Raw genomic sequence first — 14,148 nt, forward strand, 5'->3', positions numbered from 1 at the left:
GTCTACGTACCTCGCTTCCTTGATCATCATTCGCCCGCTTACGAATTTTCCAAGGATTTCTTCGGGCGACATTTTGGTGTACCTGGGATTCTCACGAATGTTATTCACCAAATGAGGATCAAGAACGGTAAAGGACCTTAGCATCAATCGGACAATGTCATGGTCCGTCCATCGCGTGCTTCCGTAGCTCCTTATTTTGTTGATAAGGGTCTTGAGCCGGTTGTATGTTTGTGTCGGCTCCTCGCCCCTTATCATCGCGAATCGTCCAAGCTCCCCCTCCACCAACTCCATCTTGGTGAGCAAGGTGACGTCGTTCCCCTCATGTGAAATCTTGAGGGTGTCCCAGATCTGCTTGGCATTATCCAAGCCACTCACTTTGTGATATTCATCCCTGCACAATGAAGCTAGAAGAACAGTAGTAGCTTGTGCATTCTTATGAATTTGCTCATTAATAAAAATGGGACTATCCGAACTATCAAAGTGCATTCCACTCTCTACAATCTCCCATATACTAGGATGGAGAGAAAACAAGTGACTACGCATTTTGTGACTCCAAAATCCGTAGTCCTCTCCATCAAAATGAGGAGGTTTACCAAGTGGAATAGATAATAAATGAGCATTTGCACTTTGAGGAATACGAGAGTAATCAAAAGAAAAGTTTGAATTGACCGTTTTCTTTTTCTCGTAGTCGTCGTCGTCATCCTTTTGGGAAGAGGAAGATTCATCGCTGTCGTAGTAGACGATCTCCTTGATGCGCCTTGTCTTCTTCTTCTTCCCATCTTTTCGTTTGTGGCCCGAGCCCGAGTCGTTGGACTTGTCATCCTTTGGCTCGTTGACGAAGGACTCCTTCTCCTTGTCATTGATCACGATTCCATTCCCCTTAGGATCCATCTCTTCGGGCGGTTAGTCCCTTTTTTGAAGAGAACGGCTCCGATACCAATTGAGAGCACCTAGAGGGGGGTGAATAGGTGATCCTGTGAAACTTGAAAACTTAAGCCACAAAAACTTGGTTTATCGTTAGCACAATAATTGCCAAGTGGCTAGAGAGGAGTCAAAACACAATAGCCACAAGAAATCAATCACAGAGATGGCACGGTGGTTATCCCGTGGTTCGGCTAAGTACAAAACTTGCCTACTCCACGTTGTGGCGTCCCAACGGACGAGAGTTGCACTCAACTCCTCTCAAGTGATCCAATGATCAACTTGAATACCACGGTGTTTTGCTTTTTCTTTTTCTCAATCCCGTTTGCGAGGAATCTCCACAACTTGGAGTCTCTCGCCCTTACACTTGAAGTTTACAAAGAAGTACGGAGTAAGGGAGGGAAGCAACACACACAAATCCACAGCAAAATACGCACACACACGGCCAAGAATCGAGCTCAAATGACTATCTCCAAGTTCTCACTAGAACGGAGCTCGAATCACTGAGAATGACAAACGAATGCGCAAAGACTGAGTGTGGATGATCAAGAATGCTATTAGGTTGCTTGGTATCCTCCTCCATGCGCCTAGGGGTCCCTTTTATAGCCCCAAGGCAGCTAGGAGCCGTTGAGAGCAATCTGGGAAGGCAATTCTTGCCTTCTGTCGACTGGCGCACCGGACAGTCCGGTGCACACCGGACACTGTCCGGTGCCCGATTTCTTTCCTTAACTGGCGCAGCCGACCGTTGGCGGCCAGAGAGCCGTTGGCGCACCGGACATGTCCGGTGCACACCGGACAGTCCGGTGCCCCCTTCTAGCCGTTGGCTCGGCCACGTGTCCCACGCAGATCGCGCGGCCGACCGTTGGCTCACCGGACAGTCCGGTGCACACCGGACAGTCCGGTGAATTATAGCCGTACGTCGCCGGTAAAATTCCCGAGAGCGGCCACTTCGCTCGATCCAGTCTGGCGCACCGGACACTGTCCGGTGCACCACCGGGCAGTGCGGTGCTCCCAGACTAAGCAGATTCTTGGCTGCTCAAGCCAAGACCTTTTCAATTGGATTTTTCCTGTTTCCAGCACTTAGACACAATACATTAGTCCATAAAACAATGTACTAAGTCTGAGAAACATACCTTTATCCTTGATTTGTACTTTGTCCACCATTTTACACTTGGGCACTTGTATTGGACACTAAATCACCAAAATATTTAGAAATGGCCCAAGGGCACATTTCCCTTTCATAGACAACCAATCGACGCCTCAAAGCTCGACAATGAGGAAATGGCGCTCGTCATCAAGAGCTTCCGCCAAATCCTCAAGCAAAGGAGGGGGAAAGATTACAAGCCCCGCTCCAAGAAGGTTTGCTACAAGTGTGGTAAGCCCGGTCACTTTATAGCAAAGTGCCCTATTTCTAGTGATAGTGACAGGGGCGACGACAAGAAGGGGAGAAGGAAGTAAAAGAAGAAATACTACAAGAAGAAGGGTGGCGACGCCCATGTATGCCGCGAGTGGGACTCGGACGAGAGCTCCTCCGACTCCTCCTCCGACGAGGACGCCGCCAACATCGCCATCAACAAGGGCCTTCTCTTCCCCAACGTCGGCCACAAGTGCCTAATGGCAAAGGACGGCAAAAAGAAGAAGGTTAAATCCAAATCCTCCACTAGATATGAGTCCTCTAGCGATGATAATGCTAGTGATGAGGAAGATAATTTGCGTACTCTTTTTGCTAACCTCAACATGCAACAAAAGGAAAAACTAAATGAACTAATTAGTGCTATCCATGAAAAGGATGATCTCTTGGACTCCCAAGAGGACTTCCTTATTAAAGAAAACAAAAAGCATGTTAAGGTTAAGAATGCTTACGCTCTAGAAGTAGAAAAATGTGAAAAACTATCTAGTGAGCTAAGCACATGCCATGAGATTATAGACAACCTTAGAAATGAGAATGCTAATTTGCTAGCTAAGGTTGATGCAAATGTTTGTGATGTTTCAATTCCCAATCTTAGAAATGATAATGTTGATTTGCTTGCTAAGATTGAAGAATTAAACATTTCTCTTGCTAGCCTTAGGATTGAGAATGAAAAATTACTTGCTAAGGCTAAAGAACTAGATATTTGCAATGTTACAATTTCCAACCTTAGAAGTGAAAATGATATATTGCATGCTAAGGTCGTAGAATTAAAATCTTGCAAACCCTCTACATCTACCGTTGAACATACTTCTATTTGCACTAGATGTAGAGATGTTGATATTAATGCTATACATGATCACATGGCTCTAATTAAACAACAAAATGATCATATAGCAAAATTAGATGCTAAAATTGCCGAGCATGAACTTGAAAATGAAAAATTTAAATTTGCTCGTAGTATGCTTTATAGTGGGAGACGCCCTGGCATTAAGGATGGCATTGGCTTCCAACAGGGAGGCAATGTCAAACTTAATGCCCCTCCTAAGAAATTGTCTAATTTTGTTAAGGGCAAGGCTCCCATGTCTCAGGATAACAAGGGTTACATTTTGTACCCTGCCGGTTATCCTGAGAGCAAAATTAGGAGAATTCATTCTAGGAAGTCTCACTCTGGCCCTAACCATGCATTTATGTATAAGGGTGAGACATCTAGTTCTAGGCAACCAACCCGTGCTAAGTTGCCTAAGAAGAAAACTCCTAGTGCATCAAATGATCATGACATTTCATTTAAAACTTTTGATGCATCATATGTGTTAACTAACAAATCCGGCAAGGTAGTTGCCAAATATGTTGGGGGCAAGCACAAGGGGTCAAAAACTTGTGTTTGGGTACCCAAGGTTCTTGTGTCTAATACCAAAGGACCCAAAACCATTTGGGTACCAAAAGTCAAGAACTAAAATTGTTTTGTAGGTTTATGTATCCGGGGGCTCAAGTTGGATCATCGACAGCGGGTGCACAAACCACATGACAGGGGAGAAGAAGATGTTCTCCTCCTACGAGAAAAACCAAGATCCCCAACGAGCTATCACATTCGGGGATGGAAATCAAGGTTTGGTCAAAGGATTGGGTAAAATTGCTATATCTCCTGACCATTCTATTTCCAATGTTTTTCTTGTAGATTCTTTAGATTACAATTTGCTTTCCTTTTCTCAATTATGCAAAATGGGCTACAACTGTCTTTTTACTGATGTAGGTGTCACTGTCTTTAGAAGAAGTGATGATTCAATAGCATTTAAGGGTGTGTTAGAGGGTCAGCTATACTTGGTAGATTTTGATAGAGCTGAACTCGACACTTGCTTAATCGCTAAGACTAACATGGGTTGGCTATGGCACCGCCGACTAGCCCATGTTGGGATGAAGAATCTTCATAAGCTTCTAAAGGGAGAACACATTTTAGGATTAACAAATGTTCATTTTGAGAAAGACAGGATTTGTAGCGCATGCTAAGCAGGGAAGCAAGTTGGTGCTCACCATCCACACAAGAACATCATGACGACCGACAGGCCACTGGAGCTCCTACACATGGACCTATTCGGCCCGATAGCTTACATAAGCATCGGCGGGAGTAAGTACTGTCTAGTTATTGTGGATGATTATTCTCGCTTCACTTGGGTATTCTTTTGCAGGAAAAATCCCATACCCAAGAGACCTTAAAGGGATTCTTGAGACGGGCTCAAAATGAGTTCGGCTTGAGGATCAAGAAAATTAGAAGCGACAACGGGACGAAGTTCAAGAACTCTCAAATTGAAGGCTTCCTTGAGGAGGAGGGCATCAAGCATGAGTTCTCCTCTCCCTACACGCCACAACAAAATGGTGTAGTGGAGAGAAAGAATCGAACTCTATTGGACATGGCTAGAACCATGCTTGATGAGTACAAGACATCGGATCGGTTTTGGGCCGAGGCGGTCAACACCGCCTGCTATGCCATCAACCGGTTGTATCTACACCGAATCCTCAAGAAGACATCATACGAACTCCTAACCGGTAAAAAGCCTAATATTTCATATTTTAGAGTCTTTGGTAGCAAATGCTTTATACTTGTTAAAAGAGGTAGAAAATCTAAATTTGCTCCTAAGACTGTAGAAGGCTTTTTACTAGGATATGATTCAAACACAAGGGCATATAGAGTCTTTAACAAGTCCTCTGGACAAGTTGAAGTTTCTTGTGACATTGTGTTTGATGACACTAACGGCTCTCAAGTAGAGCAAGTTGATCTTGATGAGATAGGTGATGAAGAGGCTCCGTGCATCGCGCTAAGGAACATGTCCATTGGGGATGTGTGTCCTAAGGAATTCGTAGAGCCTCCAAATGCACAAGATCAACCATCCTCCTCCACGCAAGCATCTCCACCAACTCAAAATGAGGATGAGGTTCAAGTTGATGAAGGGCAAGATCAAGAAGATGAGCCACCTCAAGATGACGACAATGATCAAGGGGGAGATGCAAATGATCAAGACAAGGAGGATGAAGAACCAAGACCGCCACACCCAAGAGTCCACCAAGCAATCCAACGAGATCACCCCGTCGACACCATCCTCGGCGACATCCATAAGGGGGTAACCACTAGATCTCGTGTTGCACATTTTTGTGAGCATTACTCTTTTGTTTCCTCTATTAAGCCACATAGGGTAGAGGAAGCACTTCAAGATTCGGATTGGGTGGTGGCGATGCAAGAGGAGCTCAACAACTTCACTAGGAACGAGGTATGGCATTTAGTTCCACGTCCTAATCAAAATGTTGTAGGAACCAAATGGGTCTTCCGCAACAAGCAAGACGAGCATGGTGTGGTGACAAGGAACAAAACTCGACTTGTGGCCAAGGGATATTCACAAGTCGAAGGTTTGGATTTCGGTGAAACCTATGCACCTGTTGCTAGGCTTGAGTCAATTCGAATATTATTAGCCTATGCTACTTACCATGGCTTCAAGCTTTACCAAATGGACGTGAAAAGTGCCTTCCTCAATGGACCAATCAAGGAAGAGGTCTATGTTGAGCAACCTCTCGGCTTTGAAGATAGTGAGTACCCTAACCATATTTATAAACTCTCTAAGGCGCTTTATGTGCTAAAGCAAGCCCCAAGAACATGATATGAATGCCTTAGAGATTTCCTTATCACTAATGGATTCAAAGTCGGAAAAGCCGATCCTACACTCTTCAGTAAAACTCTTGAAAATGACTTGTTTGTATGCCAAATTTATGTTGATGATATTATATTTGGGTCTACTAACAAGTCTACATGTGAAGAATTTAGTAGGATCATGACACAAAAAATCGAGATGTCTATGATGGGGGAGCTGAAGTATTTCTTAGGATTTCAAGTGAAGCAACTCCAAGAGGGCACCTTCCTAAGCCAAACAAAGTATACTCAAGATATTCTAAGCAAGTTTGGGATGAAGGATGCCAAGCCCATCAAGACACCCATGGGAACCAATGGGCATCTCGACCTCGACATGGAAGGTAAGTCCGTGGATCAAAAGGTATACCGGTCGATGATAGGTTCTTTACTCTACTTATGTGCATCTCGACCGGATATTATGCTTTCCGTATGCATGTGTGCAAGATTCCAAGCCGACCCTAAGGAAGCTCACCTTACGGCCGTAAAACGAATCTTGAGATATTTAGTTTATACTCCTAAGTTTGGGCTTTGGTATGCTAGGGGATCCACATTTGATTTAATTGGTTATTCGGATGCCGATTGGGCAGGGTGTAAAATCAATAGAAAGAGCACATCGGGGACTTGCCAGTTCTTGGGAAGATCCTTGGTGTCTTGGGCTTCAAAGAAGCAAAATTCCGTAGCTCTTTCTATCGCCGAAGCCGAGTATATTGCCGCAGGACATTGTTGCGCGCAACTACTTTGGATGAGGCAAACCCTTAGGGACTATGGTTACAAATTAACCAAAGTTCCTCTTCTATGTGATTATGAGAGTGCGATCCGCATGGCGGATAATCCCGTTGAGCATAGCGGCACTAAACACATAGCCATTCGGTATCATTTTCTAAGGGATCACCAACAAAAGGGAGATATCGAGATTGCATACATTAATACTAAAGATCAATTAGCCGATATCTTTGCCAAGCCTCTTGATGAACAAACCTTTAACAAACTTAGGCATGAGCTAAATATTCTTGATTCTAGGAACTTCTTTTGTTGATTTGCACACACAGTACATTCATATACCTTTGATCATGTCTCTTTCATGTGCTATGACTAATGTGTTTTCAAGTCTATTTCAAACCAAGTCATAGGTGTATTGAAAGGGAATTGGAGTCTTCGGCGAAGACAAAGGCTTCCACTCCGTAACTCATCCTTCGCCGTCGCTTCGAGCACCTCTCCGGCTTTGGTATAATCTTCACTCATATGTTTTATTTGCCAAAGGGGAGAAAATAGTTATCTAAGGGCTTATATTTCACTCAAGTATCCGTTTTTGGTGATTCATGCCAAAGGGGGAGAAAGCATGAGAGCCCAAAGCAAAAGGACCGCACCACCACCTAATTTTAAAACTAAGGATTTTCAAATTGGTACCCTATTGTGTTCAAAAGAGGGAGAAGTTAGTAGTATTTTTCAAAATTGATATCTTAAAACCCTCTTGAACACTAAGAGGAGGATTTCATCTAGGGGGAGTTTTGTTTAGTCAAAGGAAAAGCATTTGAAACAGGGGGAGAAAGTTGCAAAACTTGAAAATGCTTCGCAAAATCTTATTCATTTACCTTTGACTATTTGCAAAAGACCTTCGAAAAGGATTTACAAAAGAATTTGCAAAAACAAAACATGTGGTACAAGCGTGGTCCAAAATGTCAAAAATTAAAGAAACAATCCATGCATATCTTATAAGTATTTATATTGGCTCAATTCCAAGCAACCTTTGCACTTACATTATGCAAACTAGTTCAATTATGTACTTCCATATTTGCTTTGGTTTGTGTTGGCATCAATCACCAAAAAGGGGGAGATTGAAAGGGAATTAGGCTTACACCTATTTTCCTAATTGATTTTGGTGGTTGAATTGCCCAACACAAATAATTGGACTAACTAGTTTGCTCTAGTCTATAAGATATACAGGTGCCAAAGGTTCACACTTAGTCAATAAAAAGACCAAGAAAAGGGTTCAACAAAGAGAGCAAGGGATAACCGAAGGCTACCCTGGTCTGGCGCACCGGACTGTCCGGTGCACCAGGGAACTCCAAGCTAAACTCTTCACCTTCGGGAAAACTCAGAGGCGCTCCGCTATAATTCACCGGACTGTCCGGTGTACACCGGACAGTGTCCGGTGCTCCAAGGAAGAGCGACTCTGAACTCGCCAGCTTCGGGAATTCACTCCGCTATAATTCATCGGACATGTCCGGTGTACACCGGACTGTCCGGTGAGCCAGCGGAGCAATGACTACTTCGCGCCAACGGTCACCTGCAGAAGCAATTAATGCGCGCCAGAGCGCGCAGAAGTCAGGCACGCGCGAAGTGGCGCACTGGACACTCTACAGTACATGTCCGGTGTGCCACCGGACATCCAGGCGGGCCCAGCAGTTAGAGCTCCAACGGTCGGAACCCAACGGCCTGGTGACATGGCTGGCGCACCGGACTGTCCGGTGCACCATGCGACAGACAGCCTCCACCAAACGACTAGTTTGGTGGTTGGGGTTATAAATACCCCAACCACCCCACATTCAAGTTATCCAAGTTTTCCAACTTCCAACCACTTACAAGAGCTAGGCATTCAATACAAGACACACCCAAGTGATCAAATCCTCTCCTAATTCCACAAAAGCATTAGTGTTGAGTGAGAGTGATTTGTTGTGTTCTTTTGAGCTCTTACGCTTGGGTTGCTTTCTTTCTCATTCTTTCTTGAGATCAAACTCACTTGTAATTGAGGCAAGAGACACCAATCGTGTGGTGATCCTTGTGGGAACTTTGTGTTCCAAGTGATTGAAAGAAAAACTCACTCGGTCCGAGGGACCGTTTGAGAGAGGGAAAGGGTTGAAAGAGACCCGGTCTTTGTGACCACCTCAACGGGGAGTAGGTTTGCGAGAACCGAACCTCGGTAAAACAAATCTGCGTGTCACACTCTTTATTCGTTTGTGATTTGTTTTGCACCCTCTCTCACGGACTCGATTATATTCCTAACGCTAACCCGGCTTGTAGTTGTGATTAATTTTGTGAATTTCAGTTTCGCCCTATTCACCCCCCCTAGGCGACTTCAGACTCGTTTAAGAAGATCTGGAACTACCTGATGTATAAATGTGTTTACTAGCCTACTGAGACTAGTAATTGTATCACATTTGAGTCCCAGAGGATTAGTGCGCTTCAAACACCTATTCAAAATGTCTTCTAACCCTTTGTCTTCTATCATTTCCATGCGTGCTAACTCCAATATCTCTCTCACACTTTTATATATGAGTACCTTATTTTCAATTATATATAAGATGGAGTTTCATGACTTAACTTGGTCCAATGGATATATATGGAATTAATTCACCTAGTGGCATCTTAATTAAGTAATCATACTAGACTTTTAGTTTCTCTCTTTATAGTATGACTACTTATTCTAAATCTAATCAAGCACCCTATTACGTCTTGATTGACAAAATAAAATACCGTACCTTATACATGTGTACCTTGTGTTCTTGTATTTTATTGTTCTTCTTCCTCTTTTTTCATGTTGAACAATTGGTCATTTTTTTGTGGCCATCACTATCCTTACCATGGATGTTATTCTTACGTAATATCTCATTCATAATATTTAGAGTAGATGTTAGTCCATATATAAGTTGTATCAATCACCAAAAACTATGGTCGGAGCTTTTAGTTTCCTATGTATATGGCCACCAATAGAATGTGGCTCAGCTAGTTCCAGTGGGAGAGAGTGAAGCAACATTTATATATAGCAGTTCTATTACAGATGAGTATTTTATTAAACCACCATTATAATAAATCCAAGGCACATGTGGTTAGGGGTGTTAATATGTTGTAGATTTTACACTACAAACTTTAAGTATCGAATCGGATTAGAATCAGACCCTATTCAGTAAAGACAGACGCTATTATAAAGTGTATTTAACTGGTGAGTAGTCGCTATTATAAAGTGTATTTAACTGGTGATTAGTTTAAGTAGCCGTCGGTGCAAAATGCATGTCACCGGTTTTAATAAGGAAACGGTAGAGAGTATTAGGTCAAACCGATCGGGTCCACTGCACGGGTTGGCGTTCTAGAGAACAACAAAATACATCAAATTAAAGTCCACGAGACAAGACATCGGTACACCGTAACGCGGTGTTTTAAAATTTAATTTCGTAAAGTTGTGATGGCTTCGTGGCTTATTAGTTGTGTAACGCGCGTACGGACGATTGGGACGGCGAAGATGGAAAAAAGGAAACAGCCACGACGAGGGAGGAAGCTGGAAGCGTTTCTTTGACTGGCCGGATGATCGAGGGCCTCCAATTCATACTTTGTCTGTGCGTGATGGGGATATATACGGTGGATGGCTGGCGCAGCGCAGTTCGGTGGCTCACGCCATGCAGCAGGTACATATGCATGCATGGCCATGGCGCAGGGCTTATTTGAGTTTATATTTCCATATGGAAAAGAAACCTGCATTATAAGCAAGCAAAGCGCAGACTTGCATAAGCAAACCCCAGCCGTCGCAGACTTGCATAAGCAAGCAAAGCGCAGGCCTCGCTCGGCCTCTCGCCAGTTCTTCCTCTCTTCTTCCCGCGACGTACGTCACACTGCAGCCTGCTTGCTACTCTTGATTTATCATCCCTCTTGGTGCCGAGCAGGCAGACGTAGCTGCTGCATCTCCTAGCTGCCTGCCTCCGTTGATTATCCGATCGACCTGTTCGACAACAACAAGTGAGGACGAACCAGGTACGACGTGGTGTTGTTGCTTTGCTTGCGGCTGCGGTCCAATGCAAGATTCAGAACGTTCTTCCATCTCTCATGTCATGTGCTCTTCTTCTTCCTCTGTGCGGGATTTGGGAATAATATAGTGATCTTCATGCTTCTTGCTCTTGAGTACGTGTGGGTGGCCAGCTCATGTGTTAGATTCTTTGGTGCTTAGAATCGACTCCTAAGTCCCTAAAATACCAATCTGTGTCTAAAATACTTCGATGATGAGTAGATCTATTCTACTGAGAGGTAAGGTAAACATATCATCGTTGTTGTTCCTAGCCATCATTACGACGGCGGCGTCTTGCAGTGTAGACCTGCCTCCTCCTCTTTCTCGATCTCCCTGCTGGTGTCGAGGAGATTGGTTCCCGTCGTTAATCGACGGTGGATCAGCTCCTCCAATGTTGCCTGCAGGAGGAATCTCATATCCCGATGGGATGACGGGGATCTGAGACATAGTCACAGCAATTCCAGTCACTCCGAGCACCTAGGGGATTGGTTCATCTCAAAGTGTCGATTAGAGTTTTGTGGTCGAGTGATTAGCGTTGGCTAAACCCGTTGGCCCCTTAATCTATTTATATGGTGTCGTGTGACCGGAGGCTGCAACCAATGGTTAGAATAGGCCCCTGATCAGAGGCGCGGTTAGACGATTAAGATTAACCCTACCTCGATTACTGTTAACCGGCTAGTGTAGAGGACCTAACATGATAATCTTCACTCCTGAGCCATCGTGCAGATTCTCTGACCCGGCTGGCAACATGCACTGCAGCCTTTTGCCAAATCTCAAACTTTCCCCCAACCAAAATTCTGGGCTTCTCACTGACCTTTATTATTCATTCATCCATCCATCCATTCATTCACTCATGCTGCTTCAGCCTGTCACGTACGGCCTCTTAAACGCTTGCTTGTGTAGTTGCAAAGACTTTGCAAGAAGCAACTGCTGCTTCTCATTTCCCACCAACAATGCTGTGCCTGTGCGTACGTAGGCGATCCAGGTGGGGCCCGGCCGGCAATCAGGTGAAAAGTTGAGCTGTGTTGTCAAGACAGACTGACAGAGACATCAGTTTCTCGCTCGCATCACATGCGTGCATTCTACGCGGGCAAGAAGGGCGATGAGAGCAGTCCGTCAGCTGATGTATTAGCAACCACAAGAGAGAGAGGGAAGAGAAGAGAACAATGGTAACGATGCGCACTAATCTGTGTCTCCTCCTCGATCGAGAGAAACACGCACTGATCTGTTACCTTTTCTTTCATATTTTACAGAGTATTTATTATCCAGCAAAGAGTCCAAAGGGCCCAGTAGCAGCGTTCCCTCTACGGTCTGCTCTCGTCTTCTTCGTCACATCGTTCGGCTTCTACGTCTGCTACTTCTCCTCACGTCAGATAATAGCCCTGGAAACCGAAGCAGAAACGACGGCCAGCGGAGGCGGAGCAGAACCCACAGAGACCCGTTGCACAAATAGGCCCGCGATCATTCCACATGGGCCACAGACGCGGTACGTGCACTTCCCGAGGCCCGCCACCTACGACAGGTAAGCTTAAGCTCTCTCCAGTCCTGAGTTCCTGACGCGATCGACGTTCATGTTCTTGTTTGATGCACTCGATCGCACTCCTCATTCCCCGGCCGTTGTTTTTTCGCACACACACGCAGGGGCGAATGCGTTTGTAACCCGGTGCGCTTCTTCGTGATCGTGTCGACGCAGAGGTCGGGGAGCGGGTGGGTGGAGGCCTTGCTCAACAGCCACCCCAACGTCAGCTCCAACGGCGAGGTGTTCTCCATGAGGGAGAGGAGACAGAACCTCTCCTCTGTTCTGGGGACTCTTGACAGGCTGTACGGCATGGACTGGCTCACCAGCGCGGCCAAGAACGAGTGCACGGCGGCGTTCGGGTTCAAGTGGATGCTCAACCAGGTGAGCTAGTAGCTAGCTAGCTAGCAAAAGAAAAAAAGAAAAGAAAAGACATGACCTAAAATGGTTGGATTGATTGCTTGCTTGCAGGGACTGATGGAAAACCATCGCGACATCGTGAACTATTTGAACAGGAAGGGTGCGATGGTGGTGTTCCTCTTCAGGAGGAACACGCTGCGGAGGCTCATCTCTGTGGTGGCCAACAACTACGACAGGAGAGCGAGGCAGCTCAACGGCGTCCACAAATCACACGTTCATTCCAAAGAGGAGGTACCTGATCCTCTCTCTAAGTAAGAAGCTCAGCTGCCAAGAGGAGTAGAGTAGAGAGTAGCTGCTAATCCTGTCCATCGGCGCCTCTTGGGCATGCAGGCTGAGGTCCTCGCAAGGTTCAGGCCGGAGCTGGACGCGCCGGCTCTGATTCCGAGCATCAGAACCGCCCAGCGCGCCGTGAGAGCCTGCCTGCGCCGCTTCGGCAGCACGCGCCACATGGTCCTCTACTACGAGGACGTGGTCCGGGACAGCAGGAAGGTGGGTGGGGGGACGTCACGCATGGCTTTAGAGTTCAAACGAGGTTACCCAATAACAGGGGCATGCTCTTCCCTGTGCATGCAGGCGTTGTCCCGGGTGCAGGAGTTCCTCGGGGTTCCGGCGAGGGAGCTGTCCAGCAAGCATGTCAAGATCCACACCAGGCCCCTCCCGGACCTCGTCGGCAACTGGGAGGAGGTGAGGCGGACGCTGCGCGGGACAGAGTACAGCCGATTCCTAGATGATGATGCAGAGTAGGTCAAGTGTCGAGTTTCTATGGAGGTAATACAAGACAAACAGTCAAGCGGAGAGATGGAGAAAGCGATGGGAGTTTTATCTCCGCCTTTTAGATTCCTGTGTAGGTATACTGGTTTAAACTCATCATTGCTGCTTGGGTAGTGGGGTGCCGCGTGGGATAGCAAAAGGTAATGTATTGGTTCAAGTGCATTACATAAACCAAAGTCTTGAAACAAACGTCTCTCGGCCTTTCATACATAACACACAGTCCAACAAAATGAGATACTCTGAAGCTAATCACACTTTAATGTCTAGCGACTATCGATCCTTGGACTAGATCGTCACCCGTAAGCCCGAAAAGCGCATCCAGTGCACCGCCGTGAAGATAACCTGCACAGGTGAATAGCATTTTTTTCTTCTCAAAAATATTGTTATTTCTGCTTAACCAAATTGACCAACACACAGCTACCGCCCCTAGCAGAACAATGGAATGCAATGAATCAGAAGAACCCTCAAGCCACAACCCAAGCATATAGATTGTACTGGCAAGTTGCGTAATGTTAGACGCACAATGAAAAAAGGACCATACTGCTATGGTGAATCTGCATTCGAAAGAGAGATGTTGTATGGTTTCTTCAAGATGACAGAAGCAGCAGACTCTATTACATATCCAATTTCGCCTAGCTAAATTATCTTTCGTGAGAAGCACG

The 14,148-nt window shown here is 45.5% G+C and overlaps 1 protein-coding gene across 2 annotated transcripts; it reads left to right on the plus strand.

Annotated features, from left to right (window-relative positions):
* Nucleotides 1–10,466: 10,466 nt before the first annotated feature.
* LOC100277054 (P-loop containing nucleoside triphosphate hydrolase superfamily protein) lies at nucleotides 10,467–13,694 on the plus strand. 2 transcript variants are annotated; one of them, XM_020543601.3, is made up of 7 exons: nucleotides 10,467–10,748; nucleotides 11,683–11,948; nucleotides 12,033–12,301; nucleotides 12,421–12,679; nucleotides 12,767–12,946; nucleotides 13,046–13,204; nucleotides 13,289–13,694. In XM_020543601.3, the coding sequence occupies exons 2-7, from the start codon at nucleotides 11,946–11,948 to the stop codon at nucleotides 13,457–13,459; spliced, it is 1,041 nt and encodes a 346-aa protein (XP_020399190.1). In that variant the 5' UTR covers nucleotides 10,467–10,748; nucleotides 11,683–11,945; the 3' UTR covers nucleotides 13,460–13,694. The 2 variants fall into 2 exon arrangements, with proteins under 2 accessions (XP_020399190.1, NP_001144194.2); NM_001150722.2 differs by having other exon boundaries at nucleotides 10,524–10,748; nucleotides 11,756–11,948; nucleotides 13,289–13,672.
* The last annotated feature ends 454 nt before the right edge of the window (nucleotides 13,695–14,148 follow it).

This window comes from Zea mays, chromosome 9 (genome assembly GCF_902167145.1).
Source record: "Zea mays cultivar B73 chromosome 9, Zm-B73-REFERENCE-NAM-5.0, whole genome shotgun sequence".
Lineage (NCBI taxonomy): Eukaryota > Viridiplantae > Streptophyta > Magnoliopsida > Poales > Poaceae > Zea > Zea mays.